The sequence below is a fragment of the Bos indicus genome, chromosome 20, assembly GCF_029378745.1.
Source record: "Bos indicus isolate NIAB-ARS_2022 breed Sahiwal x Tharparkar chromosome 20, NIAB-ARS_B.indTharparkar_mat_pri_1.0, whole genome shotgun sequence".
NCBI lineage: Eukaryota > Metazoa > Chordata > Mammalia > Artiodactyla > Bovidae > Bos > Bos indicus.
This window is the reverse complement of record NC_091779.1, coordinates 3,027,366-3,050,825: the sequence shown is the minus strand read 5'-3', so window position 1 is coordinate 3,050,825 and position 23,460 is coordinate 3,027,366. Positions and strand designations below refer to the sequence as shown.

General features: G+C 41.1%; 1 protein-coding gene across 11 annotated transcripts in view; it reads right to left on the bottom strand.

The window, feature by feature from the left end:
* The window catches only part of RANBP17 (RAN binding protein 17), a 382,268-nt gene that overhangs the window by 9,581 nt on the left and 349,227 nt on the right, over positions 1-23,460 (bottom strand). For 8 of the 11 annotated variants that reach the window (XM_070774506.1, XM_070774507.1, XM_070774508.1 and 5 more), the window contains one exon: positions 21,990-22,156. The exons of the other annotated variants lie outside the window; for them this stretch is intronic. In XM_070774506.1, the coding sequence (XP_070630607.1) occupies positions 21,990-22,156 (167 nt within the window). Of the gene's footprint in view, positions 1-21,989; positions 22,157-23,460 lie in introns of those variants that run through there. 11 annotated transcript variants of the gene reach the window in all.

Sequence of the window (23,460 nt, the reverse complement as noted above, 5' to 3'; positions counted from 1 at the left end):
TCAAACTCCTCTCTCTTACTCCCCATCCAATTCAGAAAGACAGCACTGAACGTGCAGTGATGATAGGAACTCTGACCGACAGGGATCAAATCCTTCTGTATTCAGGGAGCCTCAGCTTTCCCCCCTCTCTCTTGGTTCAGGGCTGCATGACATTTTACTTACACTGCAACTTTGCTGCCTGTTGATCAGGGAAATGGGAATGGGACAAGAGTAATTTGTCTTCTCCAAAAGGTGGTGGAAGGAGGGCCTGAGAAGGCAGCTTTGGTTTAGACAAAAGAAAGTGAAAGTGTTGTGTCTGACTCTTTGCGACCCCATGGACTGTAGCCCTCCGGGCTCTCTGTCCATGGGGATTTCCCAGGCAAGAATGCTCAAGTGGGTTGCCCTTCCCTTCCCCAAGGGATCTTCCCTACCCAGGGATGGAACCCGAGTCTCCCGCATTGCAGGCAGATTCTTTACCATCTGAGCCACCACGGAAGCCCTTAAGACAAAAGGACAGACCAAAGGAAAGAGAGAGCAAGACGAAGCATCTCTGTACTGAGACTAGGCAGGGCCAGAGAGAGGAGGACAAGGCCAGGCTGATCAGGGCTGTGCCCAGGAGGGTGTGTCTGTAGAACAGAGTGCCTTAATCTGCTGGGTGGGGGGCAATAATAAGCAGGGGGGTAGGATATGAAATTACGTGTACTGCAGGCCAAGCTAGGTTGCCTTTGATTTTGACGTAATGAGTTGCTGACATTTTGAGGAACACCTGATAAATGCAGCGAACACTTGAGGGAAGCTCCTGACTCTCGGGAATCCTCCGGCACCTGTAACTTCGGGAAGGCCAGGTGGGAGAGGAGGAAGACGGCTGGCTGCAGCAACAGCAATAACCACAGAACAAAAACGACAGTGCAGCAGAACCGGAAAAAGCAGAGAAGCCCTTGGCCTCTGTCCCACAGCCCCATGCCCTGGCTGAAGACCCAGGGTCTGGAAGAATCTGAATGTTCTGAAGGGGGAAACGCTTCCAGGTTTTCAGGGCTTGTGGAAGTAAGGGAGTTGCTGTCATTACCAAGTGCTGTTCTTGAGGCCATGTGCGCAGCAAATATTGAAATGTGATCCTCGTCAAATTAGATACTAGTCATCTTTAGGGAAAAGGAATCAATTGTTTCTTCATTTGCTGTCTACCAATGTGACATTAGTGGAATGTTATGAGAAATGAAAGTAATGGACAAACAAGCAAATGTTCTTCTGCCTGGATTAACGAAGCCCAACCACCCAAAGATTTACATTAAATCTTTTAGTATGTGTACACATTAAGCACGTTCCTAAGTTCTCTCAGGGTCTTTGCAGCCTCATAATAGAAACAACTGTTGCGCACTTTAAATGAAAAAAAAAAAAAGGCAAATGAAATGTATGAGCTAAGTCTCTTTTTCAAAGCAACAAGATTGCAATCAATTACATAGGTGACCCATTCTCCTCTGAAAAATCATTTGGGAGTTCTGCTCTTGGCCTTTGTACAATGCTAGCTTGCCTTTTTTTTTTTTTTTTACTACAGGACTGGTTAGCTCAGCTGGCTTTGGTCACATTAGCATTGCATGGTTCTGAATCCAAATGCAGAGCACCTCCTCCTCCACCCCCTCCTTACAGAAAGTTCAGGGATGTATTTTCTCCAAGTGATAAATTGCCTAGAATATTAAAAAACCCCTTCCGTCCACAGTAAAATCTAAGGACATACACAACCTAGTTTTGCTGTTGTTTCCATTTTCCCCATTACCAACATCACCCTTGGTTCTCAAAACATTCGTTTTAATCATAGTTTATTGGGGAAAGAATTATCTGCCAGTCTCCTAGCTTATAAGAAAGAAGATAAAGTTGGAATCAAACTTCAGGATGAATTAATTGAGAGTACTGCCTGCGATGTGTCTATTCTGAATGTTACAGTGCACATCACAATGAAAACAGTTTTATTTTCCATGGTTGAAATAAATTACAATAAATAATTCAGTTCAATGGCAGAGATGTACTGGAGAGCAAGAGCAACAAAATTGACTACACTACACTGTGAGTCTCATTCTTGAATCTTCATTATCCATTTGAAACTTTTTACTGGTAGTAAATCATATTTCAAGTAGCTGCAGATCTCATAAAGCAGCTTGCTGCATTAAAATAAAACCAGAAAACCTGGGGCACTGGGAGGCTGCAGGGTTTGCCACTCAGCACTATTTGGGAAACTCTTTCTCACTCTTCTCTTGCCAACATCAAACAGAAAATTTTTTGATTTGATGTAAAAATTAAGCATCATTTGTCAAAAACATCCTCTAGGTAGGAATGCTTGCAGGATCTGTATGGAGAGGAATAGCTTTCAACTCCAGAGCCATTTTCCTCTAGTTTTTTTCAAGTGCCACTGTCATTTCCAGTTCATGGTATACTGTTTGAATGACTGCCTTACAATCATAGAACCTCAAACGTCCTACACAAGCCTCTGGGGGTCTCCAAATGAGCAAACGTGTAAGCTCAAGAGAGACTAACAAAGGCGTACGTGCTATGTTTCCTGTCTAAAAAGATGAGCCTGTCTTCACAGGAGAGCTAATTATTTAACTGGAATCTTAAAAGATACATATAGCATCATTGGGAAAGAAGGATACCTCAGGAAGAGAAAATAAAACGAGCAAAGGCAGAGGAGACAGGGCTTGGTGTATCTGAGGAATAATCAGGCTCTGTGTAGCAGGCTTTTCAGAGAGACCTTCTTTCGAGTGGAAAGGAACACAACTGAGGGTAGGAGAAGACTGGGCTGAGTCCAGGCTGCGAAAGGCCTTCAGTGTCATGCTGCATGAAGAAGCCAGTTTGGGCCAGTATGAACAGGGTAGCCTTCAAAGGACTTCTGAATAATGCTTAGGTCTGTGATTTAGAACAAAACTGATGGGAAACTGCGGGACAGCAATGATGGGGAGCTGCTGGAGGCAGGGCAACGTGTTTAGACACTACTGCGCAAGCCCAGAGGAGAAAGGAGGAGAGCCTCGGAGATGGAGAGAAGCGGTCAGAATCCTCGACTGCTTATCCCATTTTCTGCCCAGCTAAAGAAATCTTTCCAAGAAATACAACCTGATACTGAAGCCACAGGTTGATTCAGAGCTTTGAGAACATGGCCTCGGATTCCAGACTGCCTGTGAGAGAAGGGGCTGGACACTGGAGTGCCCCGGCAGGGCTGTGTGTGGTGCAGGGTGGCAGACCCATGGTCCCACAGGGAGCTCATGGGGTTAGGAGCAGTGACACGAACTCCACCCAGCGCCCACACCACACGGCAGAGATGACAACAAGCACGTTTATATTTAATATTCAGTGGTAAAATAAACTCTAACTGAGGCCATGCAAAATCAAAAAAAAGGGAGCGGGAAACAGCATGCTGCTTTATTGAACAGTCATCACAACATTTCCCAATGAATATCATATTTCACAACAGAACAGCATAAGGCATAATGACATGAGGGCATCTCAAGCCGTCCTCCAAGCAGAGTGCAGGGAATATTGTGCTTCATAATGAACACACTGTCCTTACAGGGGGAGGTTCACAGTTGCATTGCCTTTCATCTGCCACTATATCCTCCCTGACTTCCTGAAGGGATCTGGTTAGATGGACCTAAGAATCTCTATAACCAACAGTGGAGGGTTATTTTACTTAACATGTTCAAATGATTTTGTGTGAGGAGAAAACAGTCTTTTTTGGGAAAATTCACTTGGCCCACAGAAGCATTTTCCATTAGAGTTTAATGTTTAAACCATTGAGGATGGCATGCTGTCTTTCAGATTTGAAGTTTTTATTTATAGATGTTGAACTGGCATAGAGACTGCTGGCCAAGCGTTTGGAGAGATGATTTAGAGATGTTACTGAAATTTGGAAGCTCTTTTATCCTAATAATTACACAGGGAGGCTAAAGGACGACAGTGACTGACAGTGCTGGGAAGAGAACCTCGTTCCTTGACGCAGTCAGACTTCACTGCCACCGGCTTCATGCCAGGCTCTGTCAGACCCTGAGGACGCACAGGTGAACGAGGCACAGTCCTAGCCTCCAAAGGGCCCAGGGAGGCGAGGCAACATGCTGTTTGTGACAGCGCAGTATAGCAAGTGCCACAGACAGACGCCTGCACAGGAGGCTCTCAGAGGCCAGAAGAGGGGGCGAACCCTGCCGAGGCAGGGAAGGCTTCACCGAGGACATTTCAACCTGCTGTAGAGAATAAGGTAGTCAAGCGGGAAGAAGGGCGAGCAGGTGCAAAGGCTTGCAGAAGTGTCTGTGGAATGACGAGCAGCTCTGTGGGAGGGCCACTGAGAGGGTGTGTGTGGAGTGGTGGTGGCAGAGGAGGCTGGTGAGGTAGGCAGGGGTCTGATGTGAAGGGCCTTGTCCTGTGTGCTAGAGAATGTGGGCTTTAGCTTGCAGGAAATGGGGTACTCTTTAAGTTGACTGACCCTTCCACGCACTCATGTGGAAGGGAAAATGGCTGGTACAACTATTCTCCACATGGTGCGGCCCTTTAGGAGGCTGAGCCATCTGAGGTCTCCCAAGAAGATGCAGTTCTTTCCTCTTCTAGGATCGGGGGGCCACAGACACAGAAGGCTACCTGCTTGGCCTCAGTAAGGACACATCTCGGCCCCAGTCCTGTTGGCTCTGTTGCCAGCATCCTGAGAAATGGCACTGCCATTACTTCCCTTGGCCCACAGCACATAACTTAATAGTGTCCCCTGTCAGGAACGGTTCTCCTTGTCAGGAAGCTTTTTATTGATGTTCAGCCTTCATCTTCTCTTTCTTAATATTATCCCATTATGCCAATACTCCATTGTGCCATGCTAAGTAATTCCCTTTCCTCCTTGGCATTTACATCTTCCGAGTATTTATAGACTTATCAAATGCCCCATTTAGTTGTCACTTAGGCAGGCTATACATATTTAGCTTCTTTAATCTGGCCCCATAAGCCAGACTTTCCATTCTCCTAAATCACTTGAGTTACTTTCCTTCAGGTTTCTGTCAATTTGCTTCCAGCCTCTTGGTAATGCAGGGGGCTTGGGAGGAAGACGGGGTTGGGGAGGGAGGGCTTGCTCCCTTGGTGGGATAAGAACAGTTCACCATCTGCTGAGGGTGGAACTTCTCCCTTAAAGTACAAACTCCAAAACAAGCCAGGCCTCTAGAGAAGCTCTCAATGCCTCGTTATCTGCTTGTTTCACCTGCATACATTTCCAGCCAGGAACATTCTATTATTGACTCTTACGTGCTAGGTGCCCACATGCAACACATCTGTGAGGGGTACTTATTATGTGTCAGGTACTGTGCTGGAGACCTCTCCTTCCTTCTTTTCTCCCCTCCTCTTCATTTCTTAGACTTATTCATTGCTCAAAGAATTACTGAACTCCTACTGTGTGTCAAGCACTGTGGTACAGAACTGAATAAAATGTGGTCCCTGTGGCCGTAGAGAGCTCATGCAGCCTAAGTATTTATTCATCTCGTATTGCCCACCCATCAAGTTGTTTCCTTCCCATCTTAAGGGTCACAGAGAAATCAGTGCACTCAGCTCTCACTGGCGCTCTTGGTTGCCTGAGAGGATCCTCCTTGTCCCGTCTAAGCGAGCTGCCACATGACACACGGGCGTCAACGGAGCCCCTGCTTAGTGCTCTCCTGTGCTGGGTCTCTCTGGGGCCTAAGAGATTCCTCTTCAGGCCTGGTACTTCTATCACTCCTCCTTCTTGGCATTCGATATTCACGTGACTGCAACTAAATATGTGCTTCAATGTTTTTGTTTTTCCTTTCCATGATACTGATGTTCCAGGTTATGGAGTAACAGATGGCTGAAGGAGCGATGCAGTGGGAGACATCTGAGTTCTGGGGAGTCTGGGGAGTCTGGGCATGAGACCACAGCAAGGAGCACTTCAGCCACTTGATGCAGGGGCTACTCCACACAAGGTATAGAATCCCCCTGGCTGCGGTGCTGCTATCCTCAAAGAGGTGAGGAAGCTATTGCAAGGACACAGTTCAGTTCAGTTCAGTTCAGTCACTCAGTTGTGTCCGACTCCTTGCGACCCCATGAATCGCAGCATACCAGGCCTCCCTGTCCATCACCAACTCCTGGAGTTCACTCAGACTCACGTCCATCGAGTCAGTGACGCCATCCAGCCATCTCATCCTCTGTCGTCCCCTTCTCCTCCTGCCCCCAATCTCTCCCAGCATCAGAGTCTTTTCCAAGACTCTTCGCAAGAGATGGCCAAAGTACTGGAGTTTCAGCTTCAGCATCATTCCTTCCAAAGAAATCCCAGGGCTGATCTCCTTCAGAATGGACTGGCTGGATCTCCTTGCAGTCCAAGGGACTCTCAAGAGTCTTCTCCAACACCACAGTTCAAAAGCATCAATTCTTCAGCGCTCAGCTTTCTTCACAGTCCAACTCTCACATCCATACATGACCACTGGAAAAACCATAGCCTTGACTAGGCAAAGTAATGTCTCTGCTTTTGAATATGCTATCTAGGTTGGTCATAACTTTTCTTCCAAGGAGTAAGCATCTTTTAATTTCATGGCTGCAGTCACCATCTGCAGTGATTTTGGAGCCCCCCAAAATAAAATCTGACACTGTTTCCACTGTTTCCCCATCTATTTCCTATGAAGTGATGGGACTAGATGCCATGATCTTCGTTTTCTGAATGTTGAGTTTTAAGCCAACTTTTTCACTCTCTTCTTTCACCTTCATCAAGAGACTTTTTATAGTTCCTCTTCACTTTCTGCCATAAGGGTGGTGTCATCTGCATATCTGAGGTTATTGATATTTCTCCTGGCAATCTTGATTTCAGCTTGTGCTTCTTCCAGCCCAGGATTTCTCATGATATACTCTGCATAGAAGTTGAATAAGCAGGGTGACAATATATAGCCTTGAGGTACTCCTTTTCCTATTTGGAACCAGTCTGTTGTTCCATGTCTAGTTCTAACTGTTGCTTCCTGACCTGCATACAGATTTCTCAAGAGGCAGGTCAGGTGGTCTGGTATTCCCATCTCTTTCAGAATTTTCCACAGTTTATTGTGATCCACACAGTCAAAGGCTTTGGCATAGTCAATAAAGCAGAAATAGATGTTTTTCTGGAACGCTCTTGCTTTTTTTTAGGAAGTAGGAAAACTGATATTCAAAACCAGGTCTACTGACTACAAAATCTTTCTGCTTTGATTGTTGTAAAGTGGAAAGTCCTCAACAAATACAGAATTTACAATTAAACAGCTCTGAAAGGAGGATGGATTTTCATTGGTCTGAAAGCAGTTCCATCTGTATTTTCCTAAGCATGGCAAGGGATACAGAATTAACATGCAAGAGTTCTTCTGGGTTGCAAAGCACACAAAGCCACATTATCTCATGAAGGGCCAGAGAAGCAGGTTACCTTTACCTTGTTCTTCAAGTCAACCAAATAAGTCTTCCTTGACATACTATATGAACTCACTGCTGCAAAAATGGCCACTGATAGTTAAAAGTTTCCAAGAGTTAAAGACAAATGAATACGAAGGTTGAAGTCACCGCTCCAGCACACTAATATACTTTGAGAAAATTTCACATAATTTACCCTTCAAGTGCTATGTGAAAAATCGGCAATAACTGTAAAATGAATAAATTATGCCATCATTAAACATCATACTGTGCCATTCTTTCAAGAAATTCAAAAGAGTTTCTCGTAGCATGCACAGTGCCACTAAGAGGAATGAAGGCAGGGGAAGCTCTGTTACCCTTGAATAAGGCTGAAGGAGTAACAAGAAATGCCAGGGATGAGAGGAGGTTAAGGCCCCGGGAGGTTCTCGTACGGCGGAAACCGTAAAACCTAGAGACAAAAAAGCCTTGTGTTCTGTGTGTGCGTGAGTGCTACGTGGCTTCAGTTAGGGCCAACCCTTTGAGACCCTATAGACTATAGCCCTCCAGGCTCCTCTATCCATGGGGATTCTCCAGGCAAGAATACTAGAGTGGGTTGCCATGCCCTCCTTCAGGGGGTTTTCCTGACCCAGGGATCAAACCTATGTCTCTTACATCTCCTGTATTGGTAGTTGGGTTCTTTACTACCAGAGCCAGTGGGAAGCCCCAAGTTATATTCCAAGCACTGTTATTTAGTGGCTCTGTCTTTGGGCAAGTTATTTTGTCCCTCTGTTTTGTTATGTTCATACTTTTTGTCCACATCCCATGGCATGTGGGTCCCTGACTAGGGACCAAACCCGTACCCCCTGCATTGAAAGGTGGAGTCTTAACCACTGGACTGACGGGGATGACTCCATTTCACCTCTCTGAACCAATGCATACTTTATCCATACAGGTACTGTGGGATTGAATTTGTTCATGTATCTATCCCTCTCAAATTAAAAAGTATTCGTATTGGCCCTATCTACCCATTAGTCCATCCTAAAGGAAATCAGTCCTGAATACTCACTGTAAAGACTGATGCTGAAGCTGAAACTCCAATACTTTGGCCACCTGATGCGAAGAGCTGACTCACTGGAAAAGACCCTGATGCTGGGAAAGACTGGAGGCGGGAGGAGAAAGGGACGACAGAGGATGAGATGGTTGGATGGCATCACTGATGCGATGGACATGAGTTTGAGCAAACTCTGGGAGTTGGTGATGGACAGGGAAGCCTGGCGTGCTGCTGTCCATGGGGTTTCAAAGAGTCGGACACAACTGAGTGACTGAACTGAACTGAACCCATTAGGGTTGTTGTGAGAATCCGGAGAGACATTAGGTATGAAGACAATATACACATGGAAAGAGTTATGGAGTTTCTTTTCATTCTTGCCATTGCAAGGTAAGGCTTGGAGCTTACAGAAAGAACAAGTGAGAAAAAGTCAGATTGGACCCATGAATAAAATCCACATCACACCATGCCCCCATCCAGTCCAGTGAGTCTGGAACTGTCATTCACAGAAAGAACTCTAACAAAAGCAGAACACAGATGGGACTAGGAAGATGCAGGTACTCTGGCTTAAGTCATGGCCTTAAAATCAAATCATCTTGTGAAATGAAGTCTTGGGCTTGGGATTTCTTGGAAAGGATATTTTTCACATTTATAATTATGAACACTAGGGAAATGGACAAGGATGGGAACATTAAAAAGTAGTATCTATGTATTATTTTTCAAAATGAAGCTACTTTTACACATTTATTGAATACCTTCTCTGTGCTAGGTGAGTCTGTACTCATGGGTTCATTCTGCCCTCACAACTTCCGAGTCAAGGGCCCTTTCACTATGCAGATAGTGACTACTGCAGATAAAAGGGGTGACTTCCGGGCCCTACACTAGGCAGTGCAGTCAGGCCTCTCAAGGGCTTGGGACTGGGACAAGCACTCTGGGGGGTTCTCTCTCAGTCTCTCTCTGTGGGCCTGCCTGGCTTCTGCAGATCCTTCCGTCATGTTGGCGGCTCTTTTCTCTTGCTGCAGACTGGCTACCTCCATGAGCATACGGCAGGGAATGGCTGCCCCACGGCTCTTGAATTTTCAAGTTTTCAATTCAGCTGAGGCTGACCATTATCTTTTAAATGCTAGTTTCTAAATCCAGGGAAGATGAGCCAGTTTGGGTCAAGTGTTTCCCTCTCGTCCAATCAGTACTCAAAGAAAGGAGCCCTTGGCTCAGTTAAGAATTTATGAATGAACGTGTGTGCCTCCCCTTGCTTATCCTACATCCCTCTCAAGCCTGTTTCCAGGCCATTTAAAAGTTATATGGTATAGTGGTTAAGAGCAGAGGTTCTGCTACTTATTCGCTGTGTAGTATTGGGTGAACTGCTAGAGCTGCAATTACAGTATTTTGAACATAAAATGGAGATAAAAATATACGCCTCACAGAGTAATGAGACAAACAGAAACACACACACACACACTGGAATACATATGTGTATACATGTGTGTGTGTGTATATTAATATATATATAAAGCACTTAACATAAAAACCAAGCATATATAGAAAAAAAAAAACCAAGCATATAATAATTATTTCTACTTCTTTTTCATCATAATCATTAAACTTTTCTTTGAATCTGAGGTTGCCCTTCTATGGTGACCTCTCTGGTTCTAGCAACCCTGCAGTAAATAAGACTTCTGTTACATGATGGAGGAGAAGGCTAAATCTTTAAGGAGTGGGTGTAAAGATTCTTCTGCTTTGGAGTGGAAGGATGTGGAAATAATCCTAACCCAATCTTTTTTGGCCAAGGGAGTCTGCTCCTCTGTGATGCCCATACAAGTTTAGGATCCTTCTGGTGAGCCCTGGGTTGGCCTGGATGTGACACAGTAAGACGACCTCAGGTGTCATCTTCACATGTCATAGAAACACAGCTCAGAGCAGGAAGATTGAACTTGTGTCAAAACTTGGGAGTTACAAATGAAATCCAAAATTTCTTCCATTTGTGAAATATGGATAAATGTTACTACCTGTGCTGTATTCGCATAAAAAAGACAGATGTCATCTGCTATGCTTTCTTTTCCTATGAATTCTTCAAAATACAAAACAAAAAATCACTGAGAGTTAGAAGAAAAAGAATCATCCTTTTAGAAATAGATTGTTAAACGCTTTTCCAGAGTTAGTGTCAGTATTTAATCTATGAATTAAGAAATTTTCCTTGGAGAGGCTTTAAAAAAGAATGCATTTCAGTGAACTCTTTTTTGTGTTAATTTACAATAAGAGATAATTGTGCCAATCACTATTAATGGAGGGGCTAAAAACTATCTTGTCTGCCATTTGCCATGCCAAGTGAGAGATCTTACAAAGCATATCTAATAATCACTGGGCTAAACCTGTTTTCCTCATGAAATGCTATCTGCTTTCCATGGGTGTGAAGGAAAAGGAATGGTGGTTGTTCATTTTTTACTACATTTCTGCTATTCTGAGAACATTTGCTGCAGAATACTAGTAAAACTGCGCTAAACTGTAGATAAAAGAAAACTGACAGATTGCAGTCACTTCAATTCATAAAGAAAACACTTGGAGCCCCTGGGAATGCCAAATCAAGCCACTGGCACCCAATGACTCTATGTTAAGTCACAAAGTACATCATATTTTTTTCAGTTTAAACACAAAGGCTAGTGGATGTGTAACTTATTTATTTCAAATTCTTCTTTGTGAAGCTGGCTCTTCTTTTTTTAGCTCCTTGGAAAACACTGTAATTCCCCTATTCTATAAACACACAAATATAATTGTAAAATGACATCGTTCTGTTTTCATTTAATTACCCCTGAAAATGCTTTCTATTTAATATTCATTACTCAAAAGCTAATTTAAAAGAGAAAGAGATGCGACTTATTCAAAAAGATGTACTGTCATTCATAGCAATAGTTATCTAATATACAGAAGTTAATAAAGCAGATTAATCTGCAAGTCCCCTCAAGCCATTCTTGAGTTTTGGGCAACTGCCTCCTTGACCTTTCACCTTCCCGCTGCGCACCAGCAGCAGGTGCCAGCTGTGCAGCAAGCACGGCCGGCACTGAACGCACAGTCTGCCCTTACTCTGCTTCTGACCAGCAGCTGACCCTGCAGGAGTGATTGTCTCTGGTGCCGGCCTAAAGGCTACATAAACCAGCAGCAGATAAACAAAAGACTACACACACCAGCTGCCTCGCCTAAGGGTACCATCCTGGGCGGACACCTCCACTCCTTCTCCAGCGTACCAAATCGCTCCTTGTTTGTTTCCATACATGCATTTCACCCTTGTTATTTTGTGCAAGAGGCAGGCATAGGAGAAAACCCCCCAAAACAACGACGACAAAAAAACCCCATCCCTTCCCTCGAACTTGACTTTTGAGTATTCCATGTCAAACTGTGCCATTATGATGCTAATCCAGGCCTGATTTAGCAACTTTAATAAGAGGCTAAACCCTCTTGTAATTAGATAATAAAATTTTATTATGTATTTTAATATTAAAAGTCTTAAAATCAAACTCTTCAAATCATACACTGGTACAGAACTAAGGTACTTAAATATCACAGCCCCAGAAAATGGGAGCTTGAAAAAGCACATTGTGGCTAATTTTTCATTCTCAGAAATGTAAACATGGAATTCCTATGTGGTAGCAGTGAAGCTCCAACACTCTTAATTACGTGCAGGGAAGAATGAATCTATTCAAGTATGAAGCACACTGTACCATTTCCAGCAACAGCATGAGATGGTTTTGACAGTTATTTCTTGGATACAAATTACACAAGTATAAAAACAATCCCCATAATGATTAAACGCGGTTATGTACAGAGGAGAATACCAGTGCAAATGGTAACATATTTAAATGGTTTTCCTTCATTAAAAAAATTATATATGATATTAAACCATCAATCACTGCTGAAGCACTGGAGTTTAGACGCATTGTCACTGGTTGAAATAAATGACCTGGAGACAGAATTCTGGCTCACTCAATATGCTGTCTTTGCCGTTGCTTAGTCACCCAACTCTCTGCTGGTTTGGCTACATCTGGTGGATTCTATCCTTTTCAATTAATAAGGCAAGTTACGCTATCAGTGGGTTACATCTTTGAACTGTGCTTAGAGGTAGACAAACACATGTCCTAGAGAAAAAAACAAACCCACAAATGCTCTCTGTTCTGTCAGCCATTTAGAACAATATTTGAAGTACCTTTTTTTTTAAACCCATGTTTAAAATTTTCCTATGTAATTTCAGCAGTTATTATATAGTATACAACAATATACTCTTAGCATTACTATTTATTTTGTTAAGTAGTAGTTTATAACCATATTAGATTTGATGTCTAAAGTCACTGTCTGCAGACTGCACTTCTAAACATATTTTTTGGGGTTTGCTGTGCAGACATTCACTGACCATCACAAGGCTTCAGGCTCTGCCAGGTGTGAGGTCAAGTATCAGGACAGAGGTGATTTGGGGGAAAAAAGGTACTGTGTAAAGGCAACAGGATTATAAGCAGGTTTCTATTTTAAAATACCATTTTTTGTTACAGGTGAAATAGTCATTCAACAAATATTTCTATAACAAAGATTACACAAAAAAGGCAAAGATATGGTATATAACAAAGGATTTGGACCAGAATTATCCTTTTAAAGATGAACAGAGAAATGAGTTCAGAGTATCAAAGATAAAAGCCATTTTAATTAAAAATTAGTGTTTTATTTTTAAAATCATTAACTTCAACTTTCTACACTGATCTTTAGGGATAGTGATCACAAAGTCATCATTCTTAAAGAGTTTTAGTGCCTTTTGGACTTTTGCTACCTGGCTATTAACTATATACTTCCGTGCAGCCCTGTTCCTCTTTCAGTTCAGTTCAGTTGCTCAGTCGTGTCCAGCTCTTGGCGAGCCCATGGACTACAGCGCAGCAGGCTTCCCTGACCATCACCAACCCCCAGAGCTTGCTCAAACTCACATCTGTCGAGTTGGCGATGCCATCCAACCATCTCCTCCTCTGTCGTCCCCTTCTCCTCCTGCCTTCACTCTTTCCCAACATCAGGGTCTTTTCCAATGAGTCAGTTCTTCGTATCAGGCAGTCAAAGTATTGGAGTTTCAGTTTCAGCATTAGTCCTTCCAATGAATATTCAGAACTGATTTCTTTTAGGACGGACTGGTTGGATATCCCTGCAGTCCAAGGGACTTGCAAGAGTCTTCTCCAACACCACACAGTTCAAAAGCATCAATTCTTCAGCACTCAGCCTTCTTTATGGTCCAACTCTCACATCCATACATGACTACTGGAAAAATCATAGCTTTGACTAGATGGACCTTTGTTGGCAAAGTAATATCTCTGTTTTTTAATATGCTCTCTAGGTTGGTCATCGCTTTTCTTTCAAGGAGCAAGTACCTTTTAATTTCATGGCTGCAGTCACCATCTGCAGTGATTTTGGAGCCCCCTAAAATAGTCTCTCACTGTTTCCATTGTTTCCCCATCTATTTGCCTTGAAGTGATGGGACCAGATGCCATGATCTTAGTTTTCTGAAAGTTGAGTTTTAAGTCAGCTTTTAAACTCTCCTCTTTCACATTCATTAAGAGGCTCTTTAGTTCCTCTTTGCTTTCTGCCATAAGGGTAGCGTCATCCACATATCTGAGGTTACTGATAATTTTTCCTGGCAATCCTGATTTCAGCTTGTGCTTCATCCAGCCCAGCATTTCACATGATGTCTTCTGCATATAAGTTAAACAAACAGGGTGTCAGTATACAGCCTTGATGTACTCCTTCCCCAATTTGGAACCAGTCTGTTGTTCCATGTCCAGTTCTAACTGTTGCTTCCTGACCTGCATACAGGTTTCTCAAGAGGCAGGTCAGGTGGTCTGGTATTCCCATCTCTGTAAGAATTTTCCACAGTTTGTTGTGATCCACACAGTCAAAGGCTTTGGTATAGTCAATTAAGAAGTAGATGTTTTTCTGGAACTCTCTTGCTTTTTCTGTGATCCAATGGATGTTGGCAATTTGATCTCTGGTTCCTCTGCCTTTTCTAAATCCAGCTTGAACATCTGGAAGTTCATGGTCCATGGTCCATGTTGAAGTCTGGTTTGGAGAATTTTGAGCATTACTTTGCTAGCGTGTGAAATGAGTGCAATTGTGCGGTAGTTTTGGGATTGAAATAAAAACTGACCTTTTCCAGTCTTGTGGCCACTGATGAGTTTTCCAAATTTGCTGGCATGTTGAGTACAACACTTTAACAATATCATCTTTTAGGATTTGAAATAGCTCAACTGGAATTCCATCACTCCCACTAGCTTTGTTCGTAGTGATGCTTCCTAAGGCCTACTTGACTTCACATTCCAGGATGTCTGGCTCTAGGTAAGTAATCATACCATCATGGTTATCTGGGTCTTGAAGATCTTTTTGTATAGTTCTTCTGTGTATTCTTTTTTTTTTTTTTTCATATTTCTTAATGACAAATTTCTTAAGATTTAATTTGTGCTTCTGTGTATTCTTGCCACCTCATCTTAATGTTCTGCTTTGGTTAGGTCCATACCTTTTCTATTCTTTATTGAGCCCATCTTTGCATGAAATGTTCCCTTGGTATTTCTCATTTTCTTGAAGAGATCTCTAGTCTTTCCTATTTTATTGTTTTCCTCTATTTCTTTGCATTGATCACTGAGGAAGGCTTTCTTATCTCTCCTTGCTATTCTTTGGAACTCTGCATTCAGATGGATGTATCTTTCCTTTTCTCCTTTGCCTTTCACTTCTCTTCTTTTCTCAGCTATTTGTAAGACCTCCTCAGACAACCATTTTGCCTTTTTGCATTTCTTTTTCGTGGAGATGTCTTGATCACCACCTCCTGTACAATGTCACGAACCTGCATCCATAGTTCTTCAGGCACTCTGTCTATCAGATCTAATCTCTTGAATCTATTTGTCACTTCTACTGTATAATCGTAAGGGATTTGATTTAGGTAATACCTGAGTGGTCTAGTGTGGTTTTCCCTACTTTCTTTTAAGTCTGAATTTTGCAATAAGGAGTTCATGATCTGAGCCACAGTCAGCTCCCAGTCTGTTCCTATTAGATACTTTGATTTGATCCTAAGTAATTAGATTACACACACACACACACACACACACACACACACACACACACTTGACCAAAGTTAACTTTATTTTTGCCTCAAACTATCTTGCTATTTTGAAAATTAAAAAAATATATATTTGGGGGATGTTAGATGAGTTTAATTGCCCCTTATTGAATGCTTTCTACATGCAAAGATACAACTCAAATGTGATAAAATTTCCTCTTTAAGTTTCAGTAAAGACCTAAGTATAGGGTCATATATAAAAGCAAAATAATGGCATCTTTTTAAAACAACAAATTTAAAAAGTATGCTTTAAGAATTATTAAAACATCAGAGAGAAGCAAAAATATCACTGTTGCAAGGCCTCATAAGAGGGCTGAGAGAAATGTAAGGGGTCGTGCATGAAGAGATCTTAGTTCTGAAATTCTCTAAGATTACAGAATACAGAGGTGAAAAAAATGGAAGCCAAACATACAGTGTTGGCCTGCACAGTAATATTATTTTTCAATCAGTGACCAACATTTTTAAAACTAGATTTCTGGCTTCTCCTTGGGAGGGAATCTCTATACATCTGGCAACACTGGGTCTTACCACCTTACAGGGCAACAATTAGCTAGAAGCTGTTTGGAGACTGCCCCCTTTAAACAGGGATGTACACTGAACATAGCTTTCATTACTGTCTACCTCCGTCAAGTTTCCTACTTGGCTCTATAGCACCTTAGTCTACGGTACCTTATCTTAACACAGTGAAAAGTAGGAGAGGGATGCTCAAAAGAGTCGTTTCAGATGTGCCAGTGTGAGAGACTCTCAGCAGACCTGCTGGTACTCAGTGGTAGAAGCCTCCTTTAGAGAAGAGAGGCTGCTTACAATCAGAAAGAGGTGAAAAATGGCATTCAATACTGATGAATCAGTGGTAAGAGTCAGGACAGAGCCCAGAGATGTGCAGGCGATGCAAAGCACTTGTTGCTTCCCCAGCTTCATCTCACAGCTGCCATACTGATTCCACCCTAGAGAAATCGGGTTAGAGTAAACTTCAAGAGCTGCCCCGGAGGCAGTAAAGGAAAGGAACAAAGGGACATCCTGAGACAGTTATGCTGTCAGACTCTGGCCTTCGCAAGGATACACATCTTACTAACTTGTTCACCTTCCGTGTCTGGCTACAGAATTAATGAGTGGGTGTGGGCATGGAGTAAAAGATGAAGCTCTGCCAGCTCTACCTCAGTGAAGGTGAAGCCACAGGACTTCTCTACACCAGCTGGCAAAGCAACTTCCCTCTGTCTTGCCCACTGTCTCTTTGGGTCACTGCCCATCTGTTTCATTTCAGCTGCAGTGCAAAGTTGGGGTATAAGATGACTGCTCTGAATCATTCTACCTTAAGGATGACCCCTGGGACTTATTGGAAGCTCAACTTGCCTCACTGTAAATGCTTAAAACACACATATTACTTCAAGTTAGAAGCTACCAACAAACTATAGCTTTGTGGTTAAGCTGTATGTGAACTGTGAATGAAACATATCAAGATAAAATTTTAGTTTTTCCATTTATTGACTACATGATCTTATTGACTACTAGTAACTTAGGAAATTACTTAATCTTTTTATGCCTTAGTTATCTATAAAATGGTGCTCATAATATGACAGCTTCACAGATACTGTGGTGATGGAATCAGACTAACAGCTTATATGTAAAAAGCTTAAGCTTGTCTGAAATATTGGCCAGTATTATTATTTTCCTTGAAATAAATACAAAGTACATACATATATTGCTGTGAAGAAGACCATGATTGCAGCAGCATGTGCAAAAAACAATTTTATTATTCTGATTTTTTTACTTGTCATGCCTAATAACTTATCCCTGGCTTCTCTTTAAATCCATGTTATCCTCTGATCCAGTTGTAAATATTCTTTTTGCATGTTTTTTTTGACATCAATCTGCTGTTATATTTTTGATAATAGCTGCAAATTAACCAGACTGAGCTAGTGGGCCATGAACATACTTTCTAATTAGGATTCACTAGGAATGTCTATAACAACATTAGAAAATTTGGTTAATTTTTTAGGAGCATAAGAGACATGAATATATTTCATCTGCTTAAGTATTTCCCACTGTAAGAGTCTTGCTGAGGTTCTATAGGCCAAAATCTCAACATCAGTTAAATATGTGACTGCACTTTCTCCTACTTAGTATTATGGAATGGAATCTTAAGTATGAAAGATGTCTTGTATAGTATGTCAAAATGTTGAGCAATATCGTTTCAATCTAAACACAGAAATGAAAAAAGAGCAGATGATTTCCCTTCTGCTATAATTCACTTTGGGATGTATGTCACGAAGAGCACTATACAAAAGCAATTTTCATTGATTGACTGACTGACTGAGGAAAAGGGTGACTGTTCTCTCCAGCTTACGTCCCTACTGAAGAATCTGAAGTATGATTCTTATAACTCCTGACAGCTCTTCACAATTTGTAGTTAAATGCTAGGTTAGCACAAAGGGGGAGGGAGGGTGAGAAAGAAAGGATTATAATTAGAACTTTTTCTGGTTTTTAGTACAGCTCACTTGAGTCAGATAGTTAAACAGAAGAGGTTAAGATAAATTCAAACCTAAATGTTCTAATTACTCCATTCAGCCTATTTAAATTTTAGAGAACATAATTGCTAAAAATACACTGTTAATAAGTTAATGGTATAATCGAATAATGGTATAATGGTATATATATATACCATTATATATATATATATATATACTGACCATTATATAATTCTTGTTCTATTTCTACGTAAGTTGCTACTCTTTCTAGAATATTTAGTTTTAAAAGAAGTTCTGATTTAGAGAAGCATTCAACATCAGTGTCCTAGTCTTATAATCTGAAAGAGAATGAGTCACATCTTTGAAATGCCTCTCTAATTTGTATAAAACATGCTCTTTCATTTACCTAATTTGGATAGATCTTTCTTTCACTTTGTGATATAACTAAATGAACGCTGACCTCTGAGTTATATATGCAAATACTTAACACGACCAGGGATAAAATTGAAAACACTTCACACAGAAATCTTACATTCCAGATTATTGTAATAGATCCATGTGTAATCCCTGTTACTACTGACCTGTTCTTCAAATTTTAGTTTATCTTTCTAATGACATAAAATCATGGGGAACTTTTTTTGCTAATATACATAAACTAGGTTTTTCTCAGTTGTTAAGGTAAAGCAATGCTGGTTAGACAATAATTCTTACTTGAAATAGATTCACTTAATTATAATAGATCTTTATTCTAATAATGGACTAAATTTAATGCTTGAAAATTTAGATTTGTTTGCAAAATATGGAAGATGGCTTATTTGGGGAATGTTTTTTTAAAAACACTGAAGATCTAAAGCCATGTAGCAGGTCATAATAAACACATTTTCAGGTGAGAGGCACTTAAAATGTCTTTCCCAAGCAGCTGCATACAAATGGAAAGGCCTATAAGAATGTCAGAAAATCCTTTATGTAGGTTCATGCTTCATTTGCTGTGGAAGGTTGAGGAGATAACTTTTGCAATTTAGAATTGACACTCTTCATGCAATTATGCTTCCAGCAACATAGGTCCAGGTTTGGGGGGGAGGGGAAACAGTTCAAACTAGTAAATAATTGCAGTATCATTGCATCAGTTTAGTTTAAAGAGCTGACAAACTCTCTCTAAACTCTAAGCACAATTAGTCATTAGGGTCTAGTTTTTCAGCACTGTTAAGCAATTTGTAACCCATTCCTTTTAATAGGGTTAGGCATTACTTAACCGACACAGATGCCTTGAAAACCGAAACCTTGAGTTATGAAGCAGCAACCTTGTTCATTACCTTCTCTGATAGGCAAATCATCTATAAAAACAGCATTTAATGGGCAACCAATGAATAATCAATGGCTCACTTTTCATCTGAGTGTGAAAATGAGAATAATCTAATATAAATTCCCTCTGGTAAGAGGCTGAATCTTGGATTCTGCTGCTCTTCAGGGTTGATTTATAAGGTCTTGGAAAGCTGATGTAAACAGATGATCAATGGGACCCATCCTTGCTCATAATAACCCCCAACTGGCCCACTCCCTCTTTTCCAAGTCTATCCCTTCAGGCTATTAGCTCTGTCCAGCTAATTCTTCCCACTACTTCTGCCTGCTGCTTTTACTCTGGCCATCCGTTCAGTCCAGCCGACTCAGAAGTAATTTTATACGCAGCAGAGAGCGGGTGGAATTGATTTTTCACTCAGTGCTCAGTTCCCATCTGAATAATTATCAATTTTACTGCCTCATAAAGGGAAGAGTCAAAATTTCAAATCAATTCAAAAGAGCTTTTGAGACGACAGAAACTGTGCATAAGAATAGAGGTCAAAGATGTCAGTGACCTAAGGAGATGATGTCAGATACTACTATACCCAATAGCTGACATCAGAGGCACTCAAGATGATATAACCTAGTGCTAATGCAAATCATATTTATGCTGACTACCAGAAACCAGTCATTAATATTTAAAATGCTATCTGAGAGCCTACATTCCAAATAAATAGAATGCATTCCACTGTTAATAAAGATATATCACTACTTAGTCAAATGCTGTAAAGTAAAGGATTACCAAGTATTATTAACACATAGGAATTACTTAAACCAACAAACACAGGATAATTCTGAGTAAAGACAAACATGATTGTCCTTTGCACAACAATATTACTTGTTCTGCACAGTCTGATGGCATTTGTCCAGGACCATGGCCTATTGATTTTTGCTAAAATTTTCTACTCACTTAAAAGTTCCTGCCAAAGTTTATGGGACAATATTACGATCATGGTTGAATACTGGCAGGTGGTAGACTTGTCACTTGCCATGGTGGGGTTGGGGGTGGGCTTGATTCCTGGCCAATCCATGGGTATTTATTTTCTCCACTAGCTGGCTACATGCTTTAATTCTGTGGTTCTCAGCCTTCTCATAAAACACCTGAGCACTATGACACACTCCCAGCAGAACCAATGGCTACTGCAGATGGATGGATGAGGAGAGGTGTATCCAAATCTTGATAGGATGTATATTTTGAAGAAGCATTCTGGCTGAATCTGAGATCTTATCCCTACCAACTAGTTCCCTGAGAATAAATGGTGTAAGTAAGTTGTAAGGACTTCGGTTTTTAAGCCAAACAGACCTTGGTTCACATTCCACTTTCCAGTTGATCTCTCTGTGCTTCAATTTATTCAACTGTAAAATGGGGATGATTATATCCACATTTCATGGTTGTTGTGGAGGTCTAAATGAGGAGACGTCCCTGAAAGTACTCTCCTACTGTCATCACTGTACTAATCCAATAGCATATAATTAGTTACTGGTCTCTCCTTCCCATCTGGCAGGAAAAACTTAAGAAGAGAAATTAATGTCTTCTGGATCTTAACAGCTCTTGCACCTTGTACATAGGAGGTCCTCAATAAAGGAGTTACCTTCCTCCTGTTTAATCACCAACATGTTTTGTAACAATTTCAGGATCATACCAAATAGTTGCAGCCCTTTGCTTATTTATGTAAAATCTTCATCCACACCTTCTTGCCAGGAAATTAACTGGTTAACTGAAACATCACCACAGATAAAGTTTACATAACTTCATTTAAGTATTAGCAAAAAATGACAGCTAGGAAGAAAACCTCTTCTTTGGCTTTCTTATTCATTTTCATCATTTATTTACTCAGACTGACATTTTCTGCTGATTGCAGGCGACTTATTTGCTGGCTAATGACCATGTTAAAGTATTTACATTTGCAAACCACAGACTATTATGGAGATAGTTTGGCAAAATAAGACAACTGGAAGCAGTATAAAGATATCATTTCCCAAATTTAGTAGAATGGGAATATATCATAGTGATGCTATCTCCATAGCAAAATGATATTACTCTCTTTGAAATGTTTCTGGCATATATATTATGTTTATCTTTATGCATGCTGTTACTGTGATTTGTAGAAGTGACTTTTTAAAGAACATTAAACTTAGACCTAATTCATATTAGCTAGTCAGAAAACATTTGAAAATTAACAAGTCGTGGCTTTATCACTTATTATGGTTTTGGGAATATGACCCCTCTGAACCTTGATTTCTCATCTACAAATGGGGAAAATGACCCAGCAGGTCACCTGGCACAGCCGAGGAGCCCAGCAAATGGCAGTTTCTCAGCACACTAGAGTATTTACAAGGCAAACCTAAGATGACGTTATTAGAGGCTCCAGGAAACAAATAGGAGGTTGACTGTTTCTAGTTCCAGCTTTGACTTTTATTCAGTATTTCTCTCGTCTCTGAAAGTGCTATCCTCTTTCCGAATACTAGCTTCACTGCGTGAGATGCATGAGTTAGAGATTTGCTGAGGGCAGGTAATCCTGAGGCCAACTATCCTACTTACATGGAAAATGCTTCTAGAGGAGAACCAGGAAAGGGTCTTGGCAAGACCAGTTGCTCTAAGGTATTCAGAGACTAAACTGGCTTCGGGAAAACTCTTATCTCTTAAGCTCGGTGAACAACCACCATTTACCTGCTGCAGGACCTCTGGATTTTGCTGCATAAAATGTAATAGTCTCTGACCAGCCTGGGTAGCCTCTCGGCATCGAAGTGATTTCTTGCCCTCTTTTGCTATGTGCTTGAAGAGGTAGGTGACGATGTAGTCTAAACTGGTACAGCAGCTGGAGGAGACGACTGTATCTGTGTGAACAACCAATGAGAATTCACTTGGTGACTAACGTGTTTGTTTCATCTCACTCTAATGCCTAAATTAAAAAAAAAAAAAACAATTTCTGGTTTCAAAGCACTTTTATCAAACTATAAATTCTTTGAGGATTTTTGCTTTGCTTATCTCTTTAAACCAAATATCAACTACAGGACTTCACAGAGAGACACATTAGTAAGTAAATGATTCCTGGATTGCATTGGACAGAATTTTCCATATGTGACCTTAATGACCTTCTGTTCAATTTAAGTGTCTTTATTAAATATCTACATGGCGCAAAGTGCTCTGCTTCAGGGGAAACTGTAAACTTGGCACAAAGTACTTTGCTTCAGGGAAACCCTCGCCCTTGTGTCAAAGAGACCATGATTAGACATAAGCACTGGAGCACAGTGCTGTGTAGAAATGAGGAGCACACTGCTGTGAATATTTTGAGAGAGATATTGCGTTTGGATGAGGATCAAGGAGGGTTTGGTGGAGGCAGCACCTGAGATGGACTGGGGAAAGTTATTTCAGTTAAACATAAGGAAGGACATTTTTCAGATGGAGAGATTAGCACAGTATACATAATATGGTGAGAAGGTATGGATTTTCAAGACAGAATTTCAACCTAGTTTCAAATTCCATCTTTTCCAGCTACTTGCTGTGTGTTATTGTGAAGGAGCCAATTAAGCTTTCTCATCATTTGTAAAATATGTTGCAGAGCTGAATGAGGAGAAAAATAACTAGAAATTCTCACAGTAAAAATAACTGATATTTATTGAGAGCTTACTATGTTTAATTAACAACATGAGTACCTAGAGGGTATTATGCTAAGTGAAATAAGTCAGACAGAGAAAGCTAAATACCATGAGTTCACTTATATGTGAAACCTAAAGGGAAAGAAACCAAATGAACAAACATGACGAAAGAGATACAGAGAGCCAGCAGGCGGCTGCCAGAGGAGAGGGCGCGGGAGGAACGAGAGAAACAGGCGAGGGAGAGTAAGGGGCACAAACTTTGAGTAAAAAAATGAGGCTCGGGTACAAACTGTACAGTGTGGGGAACACAGCCAATAATATCTGGGTAGACTGACAGATGGTAACTAGACTCCTCAGCATTTTACCACCATGTAATGTTTAGAAATATTGAATGACTATGTTGGGCACCAGACACTCTTTACAAACAAAAACAAACTCACAGAAGAAGAAATCAGATCTGTGGTTCTCAGAGGTGGCTGGGCAGCAGGAGGGGGAACTGGATGAAGGTGGTCAAGCGGTATAAATGACACTGCTGTGTATTA